Source organism: Macadamia integrifolia, chromosome 3, assembly GCF_013358625.1.
Source record: "Macadamia integrifolia cultivar HAES 741 chromosome 3, SCU_Mint_v3, whole genome shotgun sequence".
NCBI lineage: Eukaryota > Viridiplantae > Streptophyta > Magnoliopsida > Proteales > Proteaceae > Macadamia > Macadamia integrifolia.
Window position 1 is genome coordinate 15,824,208 of NC_056559.1, and position 15,802 is coordinate 15,840,009.

A 15,802-nucleotide genomic window follows, 5' to 3' on the forward strand; every position below is an offset into this window, starting at 1 on the left:
TTTCTCCATTACTGCTAATAAAACAGCAGAAAGTACTGTCTTTGTTGTAATTAGCTGGTTTGTGATTCTCAATCAATTAATTAAAGTCCCAAGATATCAACTTGATGGATATGTGATTTCCTCCAAGCTACTGCAATTAATTGATTATGGTTTTTGATGTAATGTATTATAACAATATTCATGAAATTGTGTGATTAGAAGCTGACATTTTGTGTATAGCATCAGCACATATGGTGCATGCTTTTTCTCAAACCCAACAGGTTTTTGCAAATATCTTCCTTCAAAGAATACTTCTTCTTCTTCTTCCTAGCTTTCCCCCATGGTTTTAACTTCCCATAGCTTCTGATGAGTAATCAGATGACGCTTCAAGATGGGTGTCATCATGATGATCCTTTAAGTATTTTATGAGAATGGAAAAGCAATCCATTTGGGGCTCATCTATGTACATATAATATAGTATCTAAAGAAAAAATAAAAATAATTAAAATGGGGATTAAGAACGGATAGAATCAAACTAATTAAGAAAGTTCAAACGTGTGGAACACACGAACTGTAAAGTAAAATATTTCATTTTCTATTTAGAGATTGATTTTGTGATATTTTGAGACAGAGACATGAGAGCCATAGAAGACTCCATCGTTTCCTTCTGGACTCAATACGTGACTCTTGGTTTCCTTGAGAGGTCTTAGATTTCTCTTTTCAAGTGGCACAAGGGGCAGAAATTCTACATAAATTGGATTTGTTAGTCAGCAATTAGTCCAATTGGACTAACGTAATATGATGATGGTGGTGATGAAGAACTTGGTAGGCACATGCCTATGGTTATCAATAATTTTCTAAAAAACTAAACCCAAATCCAGTTCCACTTGGTGGTGCCACCAGAAGCATTCTCTTTCTTTGTTCTAGACTCTTAAGAAAGATTCATACCTTCTAGAATAAAAACATCAGAAAACAGATGGCCGACCACATGCTACGTAGGTTGCACCACAATCTCACATAGCATGCAAAATCAATTTAAAGAGACATGCATTGATCTGAGATGGGCAACGCTTCGATTGTGCCAAGAGTCTTAAAACCCTAGCTACAAGTTCTTAAAGCCAAATCGTCACTGATAAATGATACATAATTAATGTTATATCCAAAAATTTCGAACCTTCTATTTTTATGAAATTTTTTTTATATATATATATATAGATATATATATTTTTTAAAGGTAAACAAGCTTTTCTATTCATGAAGGTGAGCCAAACTCGTAATTGTCAAGTTACAAAGATTTCATCAATCACGAAATGAAAAAAATTCATACCATCCTATTTGGCACAGACAAGGCCTTCCTTACTAATAATTCAGCAAAATAATTGTTCCTCCCCACCCCTTTATTGTTTTCCCCCCTCCCTAAGGATTTCTAGTTGACCCTTCCTTTCTAGGGTGACTTTGTTTCATTAAGGTCATCTCACTGGATTAGCCTTGTTGGCTATGTTTGATGTTTCATTTTTTATTTTCTGTATTCAATGAATTTTTCATTCACCTAAAAAAAATGAAACTAAATTTCAGAAAATATGTAGAAATATGAGTTATATCCTAACCCACCAGATGAATAAGTAATGGAACAGTTGTGCTTCCCCCGTGATGAAAACTTTGTACTCGAGTGCTTTACAATTCTCACAATTTCGTAGTAAGTCTCAGCTGGCGGCTTCTAGTCACCGTATTTTTATTGCCTTCTACTAAGAAATGTTAAGCTGATAAAGGATTGGACCTTCTAAGACGATAATGACCAGCCGTAGTGAGGGACACTATAAGATGTATCAAAGTATAAGACCAAGGACACTATAAGAAAAGTGCTCGACAATGGAAGCTTTTCCCACCATTGTATGCCTAAAAGCCACTGGCAAAAACCTACAGCCACAATTTGCAGGTTTATAAAAAATGAGACCATACCGATTGACCTACCTGAAACCAAATGTGTTGGTTGGAACCCAATCATGCAACGAAAGGGATCGGATTGAGATCTTTTACTTTTGAAATCGTTGTATAAAATTAATTACATGGAACAAAATGGTTTAACTTAGAACTGCAATTGAAGTTCCTCCTCCAGATAATCGTTCTTCCACGTTTAAACAACCATAGGGATCGATTCCAACACTTTGAAGCTACGATCCATGTTTAATTGGAGTAGAGCAATCTACCATTAAAGTTTTCTCCTTCAGACGACGCACTCAGTCAAAGGATAGAAGAAAGGGAGAGCGAAAACATGGGAGAGAAGAGAGGAGGTTCTAAAAAAAATGACTAAATCTCTCTCTCCGTTGTCCCTTATATAATAAAGCCGTTTTTGGGATTTCCTCTTTTGGTCAAATCTTTGTTTTCTAAACAAATAAAGTCAAATCTTGATGGTAGAGAACAGCTTCTAAAATTGAACAAATACTTTATTTCTAAAGTGGGAAGATATAGAATCTAAAAGGGATTATTATATTTCTTATTATGGGTGACGATGTAATCAAACTATATTTCATTTACTATTATAAATAAAAAGATAATTAATCATTTAATATTCCTAAATTTTGTCATGCAATATTAACTCTTCAGTTTGCATATTAGATCTTCCATTTTTCCAATATCCCATAATGAGGTATAGGACATGTAATTTAATATTGTGTAACCCCAACTCATTGTACATATTTGTTTGAGAGATTCTATGAACATGATCGGATGCCAAAAAAATATTTTAAATAATATATTATTTTATATTAAAAAATAGTTTTGTAACCAATTTACAAAACGATATTGGTATTAGATTTTTGTCCGATAAAGTACAAACATTCTCTCTCTTTGATATTCTCCAATTAAGGGCAGGGGCTCCCATGTTGACGATCCCTTTTATTAACAATGTAAGACCACGTGTCCAGCGTACCGATATATAATTCATTGGACGTCAACCATTGGTCAAAAAATTGATAAAATTTAATATTTAAAAAAAATTATGAAAAATAGGAACTGATAAAGGGGCCATTAAAAGAAATCAATAACATATCAAAACAAACCAGAAAATAGTAGACTTTTATAAACTAAACACCTTATTGGTCCCATTTTGGTATGGCTTGATATATGCACACAAAAAAAGGGGATCACGAATAGATCAAATCTATCGTTTGACTCCCCTACCTCTCCCTCTCCATCGATTTCTTTTATAGGATTTGTTATATGTATTTTGTTTGCTTTAATTATTTTGTTTTTCTGTTTTCATTTTTTCCTTTGTAAGTCACTCTATGATGGATAATGAAATAATGAAAATTGAGGAGAAAGAATTCCACAAAATGACTACTTTAGATATCTGGGTCAATTATAAATAAAGATGGTCATATAGTGGACGATGTTTCACAGAGAATTAGAGTAGGATGGATGAAGTGGAGAGGTGTGTCTGAAGTGTTGTGTGGCCAGTTTATCCCTTTAAAGCTTAATGAAAAATTTTATAGGACTATTGCGCGATCAACTATGATGTATCACGAACATATTAAAACTAAATTAGGAGTTTCCTCCATGAGCAACAAGCTCTGTGAAAGGGATTACCTTAGATATCTGAGGTCAATTATAAATAAAGATGGCCACATAGAGAACGATGTTTTACAAAGAATTAGAGTGGGATGGATGAAATGGAGAGGTGCGTCTAGAGTGTTGTGTGGTCGGCTTATCCTTTTAAAGCTTAATGAAAAATTATATAGGACTATTGTAGTATGATGCATAGGACAGAATGTTAGGCAGTTAAGAAGTGTCATATAGATAAGTTATTTGTAGTTGAGATGGGGACATTCATATGAATGAGTGGAAAAACTAGGAAAATGAATGAACATATTAGAATTAAATTAGGAGTTTTGCTGATGAACGACAAGCCCTGTGAAAGTGATTACTTTAGATACCTGGGGACAATTATAAAAAAATGGTCGCATAGAAAACGATGTCTTTTAGAGAATTAGAGTGTGATGGATGAAGTGGAGAGGTGTGTCCGAAGTGTTGTGTAACTAGCTTATCCTCTTAAAGCTTAACGAAAAATTCTATAGGACTATTATGCAACCAACTATGATGTATGTGGCAAAATGTTAAGCAGTTAAGAAGTGTCATATAGACAAGTTATGTGTAGTTAAGATGAGGATGTTCATATCGATGAGCGGAAAAACTAGGAAAGGGAATGAACATATTAGAACCAAATTAGGAGTTTCTCCGATGAACGACAAGCTATGTGAAAGTTGTTTGAGATGGTTTCACCATGTTCAAAGGAGGCCTAAGGATGCCCCTGTAAGGAGTGATCTAATTCAAATTGGAGAAGCTCCAAGTGCTAGTGGTAGGCCTAGAATGACCATAGGTGAAACAGTGAGAAATGACATGCATAGTCTTGGTCTTATCCCAAATATGACCTTGGACATAGTCTATTGGAGGGTAAAGATCTATGTAGCCGACCCATTTAGCTAAGATTCTTCTGACTTGTTGGGCTATGCCTCTCTCTCTCTCTCTCTCTCTCTCTCTCTCTCTCTCTCTCTCTAAATGGATCCATTTGGCCAACCCAATTTAGTTGGGATAAGATTGAGTTTGTTGCTGTGTTGTTGGAGGAGGGGGGAATCGTAAGAATGACTATTCAACCCATGCATATAGGAGAATCAGCCAGGCATAGCAGCTGATTCATAGCGGATCAAAGCAGAGGGCCGTTCCATTTCATGATTCGGAAATCAAGTTTCGAATGGAATCAAGATCATCCAATTTCAATTCAAATCGGGAGATTCCGATCTGTTTCTTTAAATAATCATGTTTGTAACTGGTTCAAATTTATCTTCTTACCAACTCTGGTTACATATTTTCAAAGCATTTCAGGAAAAGAAAGACCGAGTTTTCCTAAGACGACAATACCCAATCCATTCACTATTGCCCATTGCAACCACATACAATAGGGGGGGGAGGTGGGGGTCGCATTTGGACTGTCCCATCATTCAACCACCTGTGAAGGAAAACTTTGTTCTTAAAAAAAATATTTGTTTATGAACCATTAATCCTTAGGAATCAAGCATTGAAAATTTTTAATTAGATACAAGTTGGAGCAATCGCATGGTAGCAACAGTTAATTAAATTGTTGGTGGTGAAGATATGAAGAGGAGAAGGGAGAGATTTGAATGAACCACCATTCAAATTTCAAAGGATCAAATGGTAGGTTCATCAGTCCACGTCCATGGCTAAATTTTCTTGAATTTGGAAAGAAATTAAGCTAGTGATGTACAGGAGGTGGAGCTGGGAAAGGGAAGAGGGGTGGGGGGACACGTCTGCTAAAAGGAGTTGTACAATTGTACATAAAAGCGATTGCACAGAGCGGTCCATTAAACAGATATTGTTCCAACATTCAAACAGTATGACCGATGAGACAGAAAATATGAGCTCCCAATTAAGCTCAATGGCTCATCCTATACTGCAAGTACTTGTCATCTTTTTGATAAGGGTTATCTCACCATCTTCGACCTTATCCATGCAGTCCTCCTCATTTCTTTTGGTACCAAAAGTCGTAAACCTGGAAAAGAAGAAAGGAGGATGCATATACAGTTCGGGTATTATACCTTTGCATCAAAAAAATTTGAAGATTATATCTTTTAATAGATTAAATTCTGAAGAGAGAGAAAAATCTCCTCGCGTCACTGTTGGGGATGTGACCATTGATTGAGTTATTAGTTTTATTATTAAGTTCTCAACCCTCTATTGGATAAAATAAAATATATCATTATTTATGCTAATCAAAGGATTAGATCTCTATGATGAATAGATTCTCTTATACCTTTGTATCAAATAAAACCATACCGAAAGCCTTTTTAGTTAGATGGGTTAAGACTAATATGATCCATGGTGCAATGTAGAGTGAATGTTAGATTATCAATGACAAAGGGTGAGAATGAATGGTATCCTCAAAACTAATATGTTATCAGAATGAATCATTATTCGATCACCTATATCAGGCAAAAATACCCTTAATTTTTTCAGAAAACGATTTTATCGACCTATTACCCCATTTATACTATTCAACCAATATAGTATCAGCCAGATATCAAGATCTAAGACTTGCTAAACTTGTATGAATCACCCTATATGACAGATCCGGTATCAATAATTAGAACCATGATAATGACCCCACTATTCTCCAATGCCTCTACACAACCATCGGAATCCCTTCAGAAAATCTAACTGCAATTTTTTATGTCAGCCCCTTTTCATGTGGTAAGTTAAGATCTGTGCCCATCTAACTTAGAAGATTGATCACCAGAGTACTTATATCAGTTGTCTTATGTAGGTAGCATTTAACTCATCATGGAAGCTTCCACAGGCAAGAAACCAGTTGGTCCCCATTATTTGAAAAAAAAAAAACAAAAAATAATAAAAATAGACAAGAGTGAACGGGGGTGGGGTAGGACTGTAGGAGTGAAGGACTACGGGAAGAAGTAGATCAGTGAAGATGAGAAGGATCCAAGGAGGAGAGAGAGAATATGGATAGAGATGAATCGGGGATTTGCTGAGTCACTACCATAGTACAAAAGCCAAATGGATAAGAATTGTTATAACACACGGTCTTGTGCCTCTTAACTTATAACTAATCAATTCTTTAATAGTTAATTCTCTCGGATATCACGAATCTTCCAATTTCTCTCTGTACTTCCGTCCTCCCTCCTGTTCTACTTACTACTATAAATAAGCTAAATGCCCCCTTCTCTTCGTCAACGACCTCTTTTCTATCTCAAAACTATAATCTCACTGCAAAGTTTCCCATCAAATGGCGACCGCCGCATCCTCCCCTTCCTGCTTTATCGGACAAAAGCTACCCTCCAGCAACACTACCTCTTCTCTTCCAGCTCCATCTTGTATCAGATTCCGGTCACCTCGCGTCGCCGCCACCTACACCACGGCGGAGAAGACCAGGTCACCTCACCTTTATACTTCCAACTTGGCTTCGCCGGAATCGCTTTATGAGTTGCTCGGTGTACCAACGGGCGCTACCTCTAAGGAGATCAAGGCGGCGTATCGGCGGTTGGCTCGTGTTTGTCATCCGGATGCGGTGGCGACAGATCGGAAAGACACTTCGGCTAATGAGTTCATGAAGATCCACGCCGCCTATTCTACGCTTTCCGATCCTCAAAAGCGTACCGATTACGACCGTGACCTCTTCAGCCGGCAAAGACTATATAGATCTCCACCGTCAGCCTTTACCTACTCGGCGGCGTCAGCGGCATCTTCTTTGTCTGGATTTTCTGGCTATACTCGCAAGAATTGGGAGACAGATCAGTGCTGGTAGACAAATTTCTCGGTTGCGGCGGGGGGGGGGGGGGCTTTCTTCCCCCTTTGCTTTAAACTTCAAAGAATTAAACCGATCGTGATTCAAGTTCAAAAATAGTAAGAGAAAACAGAATCCCGAAGCCAAGAAAGACACTTTTGTGCATCGGAGAGAATCAGAGATCGCTCTGTTGTGGAGTTGATGAAATTGCCTTCTGCCTAGTATCGGACAAGGTACTAAAAAGATGCAGCGCCGCTTTACATGGAGAAATTTCTGCAAGGGGATCTGAGACGTCGTTAGAGATCCTGTAATGGCGATTCCGAACATCATCCATGGCCTTAACGGTGGGGCAGAACCCGTGTTTTAATTAGGATTTCAGAGTTCAGGCAAGGAGGGATAGCCGGAGAAGACAGGTCATGAGTCATGACCATTGGCTATTCAGCGCCACGCTGCACCGTGGAAGAAAAAACAAGGAAGAAAAATGATTTTATTAAGTGTGATTACATTTATATAGATTCAACTGTAATAACTAGAGTTTCAAGTTCTGATCCATTGTTATTATACAAAATAAATAGAAACAGATCTCTCTCTTCTATTTCCTCTCCAAGATTGATTCAAACGGTGAAGTCTTTGTGTCTTTCCCTCATGCTTGACTTCACCCAACCCCAAAAAGATAATAAAAAAAAATAGCATCGTTTTATTCCATACTAGGAATGAAAATTTGGATGAGTGTTGATGAAGGGCTTCTCGCCTTCTAGGAGTCGAGGTGATTCCTCTTTCTGCTGTCTCTTTTTCTTCTCATTGGTCCCCTCTCTAGGACCTTGATTTGGAGAGGATTCAAATCTTAAACAAGGGCACTACATTATGTGTGTCTGGATCCCTTTCACCTCTAGCCCTTTCAGTATACATTCGATGGTTGGGAGGGATTTGGATCCTCTGTGACTCAATATGGTATTCGGCGTGCATCAAATGTCCAGAAATGCCTTGGGCTGTGTGTGATCGCCTTGAACTCCATGCCAAAGCGTTTTTGCACTACAAAAAATGTGGTCTATGGCAGCGTTTTTAAATGCCGCCGTAGAGTGTGCAAATGCCGTTATATGTCTATGGCGGCGTTTATAGAAAACGCCGCCCAAACGCCACTATATCCACCGCCGCAAAAGAACTACGGCGTATTTTGCAAACGCCGCCGTAAAATCTCTTCCGCGGCATTTATATATAAATGCCACTAAAATACTTCGGCGGCATTTATTTATAAATGCCACTAAAATATTATGTACAACGACGTTTATTATAACGCCACTATCATGTTACATCCGCCTTTATAAGAAGGCATTCCAGCGCTGTTAACTAATGAACGCGGGTGCATATAGTGGCGTTTATTACTAAACACCGTGAAATATAATATATTTTTTTTAAATAAATGAACATATAGTGGCGTGTGTTAGTAAACGGCTAAACGACACTATAAGAAGTGTATTTTTATTTTAAAACAAAAGGCCTATAGTGGCATTTATTAATAAACGCTGCTAAATGTTTTTTTTTTTCTTTTAATTACATATTATTGTGTATTTATCTCATTATGTAACCTGTTGAAGCAAATGCTTACATTCTTTATTCTCATCCTGGATATCATAAAAAAATTGATAGATTTTCACAAGACAATACACAAGAATCTGATAAATGGCTATCCATTCCATACAAAAGTTCAATTGGAACAAAATAAACCATATTTTCATCATGGAGACAAAAAAATCCCATATCCACATTAACATAGCAATATAATAAGTTTTTCAAAATAAAAGTTCACAAGCCATGGTAGCTAGGTCAATCCTTAAGTCGATAAGTAGAAGACAAAATCCATGCAAGTACCTGGAAAAATAAAAAATACCAGTCAAGTTCTTGTTAAAGATATATAAAAGTTCCATACATTTCACAAGTAGCAATTGTCCACAAGTAGGTTTCTATTTTTTAGTTTTGTTACATAAGGATGTTACCATCCTTATCAGATTACACAGTTAATATAATTTATCTTGTGAAAGTGTGTGACTTGTGAGCTCATCTCCCATGCCCTCCTCATTTTTCTCTTCTTTTTTATTCATTTTAGTGTTCAAAGTACTATTCACAATCCTAGAAAAAATAATAATAATTCCATATGTTGTTGAAAATTCCAAGTTCATGATCAATGTTGAAGAATCCCAAGGTTTGGGACTATTCGAGCTTACATCTATTAAAATACTTTTTGGTGTTTGTTAGTCTTAAATCTGTTAAATTACATAGGTTTAAAAGCAAGTTGATGGCAGCAAAAACTTTTGCAGGTAAACATTACATATATTTAAGTGCATTGTGAAATCCCAAAAATGAGGATGGAAAGGAAACATATGGGTTTTCAAAACTTACTTTTCTGGAAGGGGCAAAGTTGGATGTTCACGCGAAGCTTTTACAATCTGTGAATAATGAGCAATCTCTCGACTATTATATATCTTCCATTGGCTGAAGGAGTCTCAAATGCTAGAATATGAGCATCAGCAACATCTTTGACATTAACCCATTCATATGTTTCATTGGCAAATGTTTGTACTCTTGCAGCAAATGAAACATTGGCACTAGTGTCACAAGAATGACATTTTTCAATATAAAATATATAGTTGCTAGAGAACTTTCTTTTTTGAAAAAAAAAAAAAAAAACACTTTAGGAAACATGTTATCTTAAAAAAGTTGCAAATCTGATTCTATGCAACATTCTACTAAATGTTATAAAATTAGTTTGAAACTTCCAGTGTCAAATAATAGACTTTCTGCTACCCACCTAAGACTACAAGTGCAAACATAGTTGCAAAGACATACTACAGAAATCAAAGATACTAATTATACTGGTTTTACTGATTATCACAATGTCTTTATCTATTACAACTTGTCATGTGGCAAACATCAGTGGCTCCATGTGATGGACGACCCCACAACCATCTAACTGGTTAAGTTTCGGTCCCAAACAAGTAGGGAACTATCTTTGTAAAATCCCCAAAATGAAGACTCTTGGATTATCTATGGTAAACTTTGCAAGAGGCTTTGGATAACCCGCATAATACATTCTCATTCATGCCTATAACCTATTATTTGGGATGTATTGGAGGAGAGGGATATAGGAGAGAGAAAAAAGGCTTATGATTTGGGGGTGGGGGAAGAGAAAAAAGAACATCAATGATAGGTTAGCATACCATTTATTAAGTTCCAAATTGCTTCAACACTGGTATTAAGGGCTGGCTGTAAAAGAGGACCTATCACCATTGCTGGATTTATTGTAACCATGTCCATCCCTTTTTCTTTTGCAAATTTCCAGGCAGATTCCCCAGCCAAGGTCTTTGAAAGTTCATACCAAAGCTATAAGAGGAAAAAATCTCATTAGACATATTGGACCAGTAAATAAGTAATCTGCAAGGTAAATTTTTATTTTTAGTTCAAAAACATAAAGAACTTATTGCAAAACAAATTAAATTTGTGACAAAAAATATCAAAAGCAAAGGTAAGACATTATATGTATCCAACTCCAAGACCTCAAGGGCCTCTACAAGACTGCACAAATATACATAACTTAGACTCCTTGCAAAGCTTTGGATCTGAAAATTAATCAAGTCTCATCAATAACCACATCTGGCATCCGAGGTTTTCTATTAAATAAAACTGCAGTTAAAAAGGATCTTACAACCACTCTTTTAACAAATGGATTTTTTGCACAGGATCCAAGAACATTAAGAGTTCCCTTTAATGAAAAAGGAAACACAAAAAGTTCATAAACATCACACTTTTATGCACAGAAGACAGAGTAAACAATATTAACTGTGAGTAAAAGCATATAATCATGCAGACCAAAGCCTAGGGAAAAGGGATGTGGGGAGGAAGTCCAGTGGAGTACCATACGAAAAAGTTCTTTATTTAGTTGCAGTATAGAAAATAGCATTAAAGCAAGTAAAGCTCTGAAGATTCATAGCTAAGTAAAGTTATAAAATCCAAATAGCAGTTAAAACTATTTCAGTGGCTATCAAAGGAATGAACCTGTGGATCCTTGGTTGCATAAGAAAATAGGGATGCTGTATGAAAAACACCTCCACACCCATCAACTGTAGAATCAAATGAAGAGATGGTTTAACATTAAAAATACAAGCACTTATAATACAGATACAATAAGAAGGGCAATACATCAAGGGCCAATCCATTGGTCCTTTGAATGGAGACCTTGACAAGAACCCATAAATTTATTTCCCCCACTAATTTGGAACTAATTCTGAAACATCAATAGGCACAAATTTCTTCAGATAAAAAACAATTTCTCAAGTACAAGATAATAAGCAATATCTGAAATCACAAACATCTGACAAAGTAACCATCAAGTATAGAATGGAATGTGGCATATAGTTCTATCCCCTGGCACATGATACAAATCATATAAAGCAAGGCTTCATATATCAAGTCCCTGATGTATTTCAATCTTGATCAGCCAATCCATTTCACAGAATTTTAAGGAAAGCAAGACTATTGATCCTAGAAGCAACTAGGGTAGGATCAACCTGGACTGATACTAATCCAATTTGGCTGATCTGTGATGGAATTCATGGACCTCGAGTCCTTACTCTTTGATATAAAGCATTCCAAAAGTCATAGAAATAGTACAAACAGTGCAGATAAAAAATTATCAATGGGTCATATCTGGTTCTTTTTCTTGGCCATTAATCCAGCACACTGCATGGTAGTCCTCCTTTCCCTTGAGCAGCATATTTCTCCTCCATATTTTATTTTAATGAAGATATCTTCTAGGGTTAACAACTGTCTTACCAGATTGGAAAGAAGAAGGCATTAAACACATAACATTTTCAACAGGATAATGACATAAGTCAGGTGATGGATATCATAGAAAGAGAGAAGAATATGCAGAAATAAGCAAAAAGAGAAGATGTATTATACATAACTGAGGACTATAAGAGTCTCTCTGTTTTCTTGGATCTGCAAAGGCTTTCCGGTTAATCCGCTGCCTGAGAGAGAGAGAACAGAGACAAATTCCAACTAATTAAAAAAAAGATTTAGGAAAACCCAGATTGGATCAATAATAGACCAGTAAAGAGCTATTGAAGGAATCCATAATGTATCAAAATTGACCCTATGCTGATAACCTACTGTGGTAAATAAAAAGAAAAACAGAAGATAGGAGGAATACCTATGCAAAATCCAAAAACCTAGAAACCCCTTCCCCTTCAAACAATTTTCTATAGACCTAGCACTTGGAGATTTTAAGAAAAATTTTATCAGGAGAATGGGCAAAGAGCGATGAGGGAGTAGATTGCAGCAGGAAAGTGAAGAGAAAGAGAACTAGGGAAGTGAGAGAGATTGCAGTGGGAGACTACGTTCTCAGGTGTCCATGAACCATGAGCTTGAGAGACTTTGAGAGAAGTCCATATCCTAAAAATTTGGGTGCGCAAGAGGAGCTGTGAAAAGTAAGGCGGGAGTGGTTTTTGGCTAGGAAAGTGTTTCTATTAGCTTAAATATAGTGGCATTTATTGTAAAACGCCCCCAAAAATTGAGGTTATAACGGCGTTATGCGTGATACGTGATACGCCCCCAAATAGTGTTGCATACTGTGGCGTCTATTTTAAAATGCCCCCATATTGTTTCAATTTGCCCTCAAAAGAGCAAGGGGGAAAAAATGTAGAACCTCATCCTAAACAAAGAAGTGTGTAGAAACACAACGGGCAAGCGGGAGGTCCTACACCAGTATTCTTTGGATTAAACTGCAACCGAATATAAGACATCATATATCAACAAAGTGTGATGCAAAATTAAAGGTTACCAGCATAGCAAGTCCAAAATGAACCAGGCCTAACATTGCCCAGATCTATTATAAAGAGGTTTAACTTGGCCTGGGCTTAGTTCGTTTTAATTCCAATTGCTTTGTTCTATTTTATTTTAAATGTTTTAAGTTGAGTTCCAGTTGAACTGGTGGTCTAGTGGTTAGAGGTGTCAATTGGTTACGCCGGGCTAGTCTCGGTCGGACTTAGCCGGGCCTGACTTATACCCTTGGACCATGACCTACCTATTTAAGAAATGATTCAGTCTTGTGTTGGACTCGGTCGGGTTCTTGGCTTTAACCGATCTTCTCCTAATCGGGCTATTGGGTTTTGAACGGGGTAATGTACCAATAAATCTTAAACGACCCTTAACAGTCTTTAATTGTCTTAGATATAAGATATTTTAGTATATTTTATTAAATTAGTAACAATTTAGAAAAGATATTACATTTACTTACATTCAATAATTGTTATTAATATATATATATATATATGTACTCTATTCTATCCAAAAAAAATCAAAATATAAATATAAACGGTCAGGCAAACGGGTCAGGGCGAGTTGAGCTTGTAAGCGGGCTGGGCCGATTGGGCGCCCATTGGGGTTACCCCTTGTATCGTGTACTACTTGTTTATAAACAGGCTAGGCCTAAGCCCGACTCATTTAGTAATCGGTGCAGGCCGAGCTAGTCTTCAAATGGTCGGGCTCGATTGATCTAACTGGTGCAAGCTTGTGATTGACATCCCTACCAATGGTTCAGTCAAATTATTTTCTTTTATTTTCTTGAGAGCTTCAAGTTGGTTCCACATTATTTTTGGCTTTTAAAATGAATGGTGTAGCTTGTAAGGGGGAACAACTAGGGGGTTTCCTATCTTTTCTTGAACTCTTTTTTATTTTCTATAATAAATAAAGAAAAGGGGAGTGGCAAGCATGTGGCTCAACGGTTAAAACTTGGAAGTTGTGTACATTTGCCCCCTCCCAGACCTTGCAATAGAGGGAGCCTCGTGCACAAGGTTCGATAAAAAAAATGTATATATATATATATATATATACCCGACAACAAATAGGGCATCAAATCAAATCACAAATCATAAAAAGGGGAGATCAGCTAGCTAGGGTTGAGAGAGAGAGAGAGAGAGAGAGACCAAGGGAAGTCGATTTAAGCATGTTGGTCTCCTATAGATTATGGTTATAACTTAGGACAATGCATGGTATGGGGCTAGGCAACAAGCGAGAGAAGCGAGGGTTTAAGGGCATATGCCAATTTCTGATATCTTCACAACTTTAATTAGGAAATATCAATAATACCTTTTGCTTCTTTATTGGAAAAACAACAAAATTAATATTTTTGTTCCATGACATGATTTCTCTATGGTAACTTAATAAGGGCATTTTGGTCAACTAGTGTGAGAGAGAGAACAAAAGAGCGGCAAGGAGTGGTGAGAAAGATTTGATACAGGGGCTATAAGAACGTGCAGAGGTTATAAAAATGGAGGAGCGGGAAGGGAATAGAGCTTGATTTTTGCGTGGGAAGGACAGATATTCGATTATGTTAACACATAAACACTACATTATATATTCTATACGGTTGTGGGGTCAGTATGGGCCCGCAGGACTAGTCAGGCCAAAGGCCTAAATACCCGTTATTAGCAAACAAAAAAAATGCTACGAACATGATTTCACCTTCCTCATTGTATTATAATTTATAGGGGCATTTTATCAAAAAAAGCCTCAAAATATTTTTATATACTACGACATTTAGTAGGAAATGCCTCCAATGTTATTATGTATACAGCAAATACACATGTATATGGCGGCATTTGTTACTAAATGCCTCAAATATTTTTATATACCACGGCGTTATGAAATAAATGCCACCAATAGGATTATATACTGCAGCATTTTTCAATAAACGCCCCTAAAGACTCATAAATACAGCGGCATTTATTACTAAACGCCTCAAATATTCTTATATACTACGACATTATTTCATAACGCCACCAAGAGGATTATATACTGCAGCATTTTTCAATAAATGCCTCCAAATACTCATATATACAGCGGCATTTATTATTAAATGCCTCAAATAGTCTTATATACCACGGCGTTATGAAATAAAAGCCGCCAAATATTCATATATATAGCGGCATTTAGTAATAAATGCCGTCATATATAATATATAGCGGCGGTCTATACAAAATGCCGCCTATTGTGTTATATAAGATGGCTTTTACTAGAAAATGCCGTTGAATGTTTATATTTAATGGCATTTGTAGGAAACGCCACCAAAGGCCCCCACTCAAGTGCCACCATTGATCACTTTTCTTGTAGTGTATTACTGTCATGCATGAAATAAAATAAGAAAGGGTTCGTGCTGATCTAAATTAATGGTCTTAAGGTTTCTTTGGATCTAAATCATTAGCTTCCTCATTCAATTCTACACATTTTAATTGGAACTTGATGGAAGGCTTTCTCAACCATTTCATATTGTCCTGTTTGAAGCCCACATCAAGCATAATAGATAAACGGGTAAGAGATCGTTACCTTGCTGGCACAGATACATGCCAGCGCGTGGACCAGTGGAGGGCACACATGAGCATTTTTAGTGTAAGGATAGTAAAGTCTTTTCGCATCTACCGTGTCTAAACGTGTACCTACGTGCTTCGGTGCTGCCAACCA

The 15,802-nt window shown here is 36.7% G+C and overlaps 1 protein-coding gene and 1 pseudogene across 1 annotated transcript; one reads left to right on the forward strand and one right to left on the reverse strand.

Moving 5' to 3' along the window:
* Nucleotides 1–6,649: 6,649 nt before the first annotated feature.
* LOC122073336 (chaperone protein dnaJ 11, chloroplastic-like) lies at nt 6,650–7,884 on the forward strand. The gene has a single exon (XM_042637910.1). The coding sequence runs from the start codon at nt 6,791–6,793 to the stop codon at nt 7,307–7,309; it is 519 nt and encodes a 172-aa protein (XP_042493844.1). The 5' UTR covers nt 6,650–6,790; the 3' UTR covers nt 7,310–7,884.
* Nucleotides 7,885–9,681: 1,797 nt separating this feature from the next.
* On the reverse strand, nt 9,682–11,428 carry LOC122074190 (annotated as a pseudogene).
* Nucleotides 11,429–15,802: the final 4,374 nt, after the last annotated feature.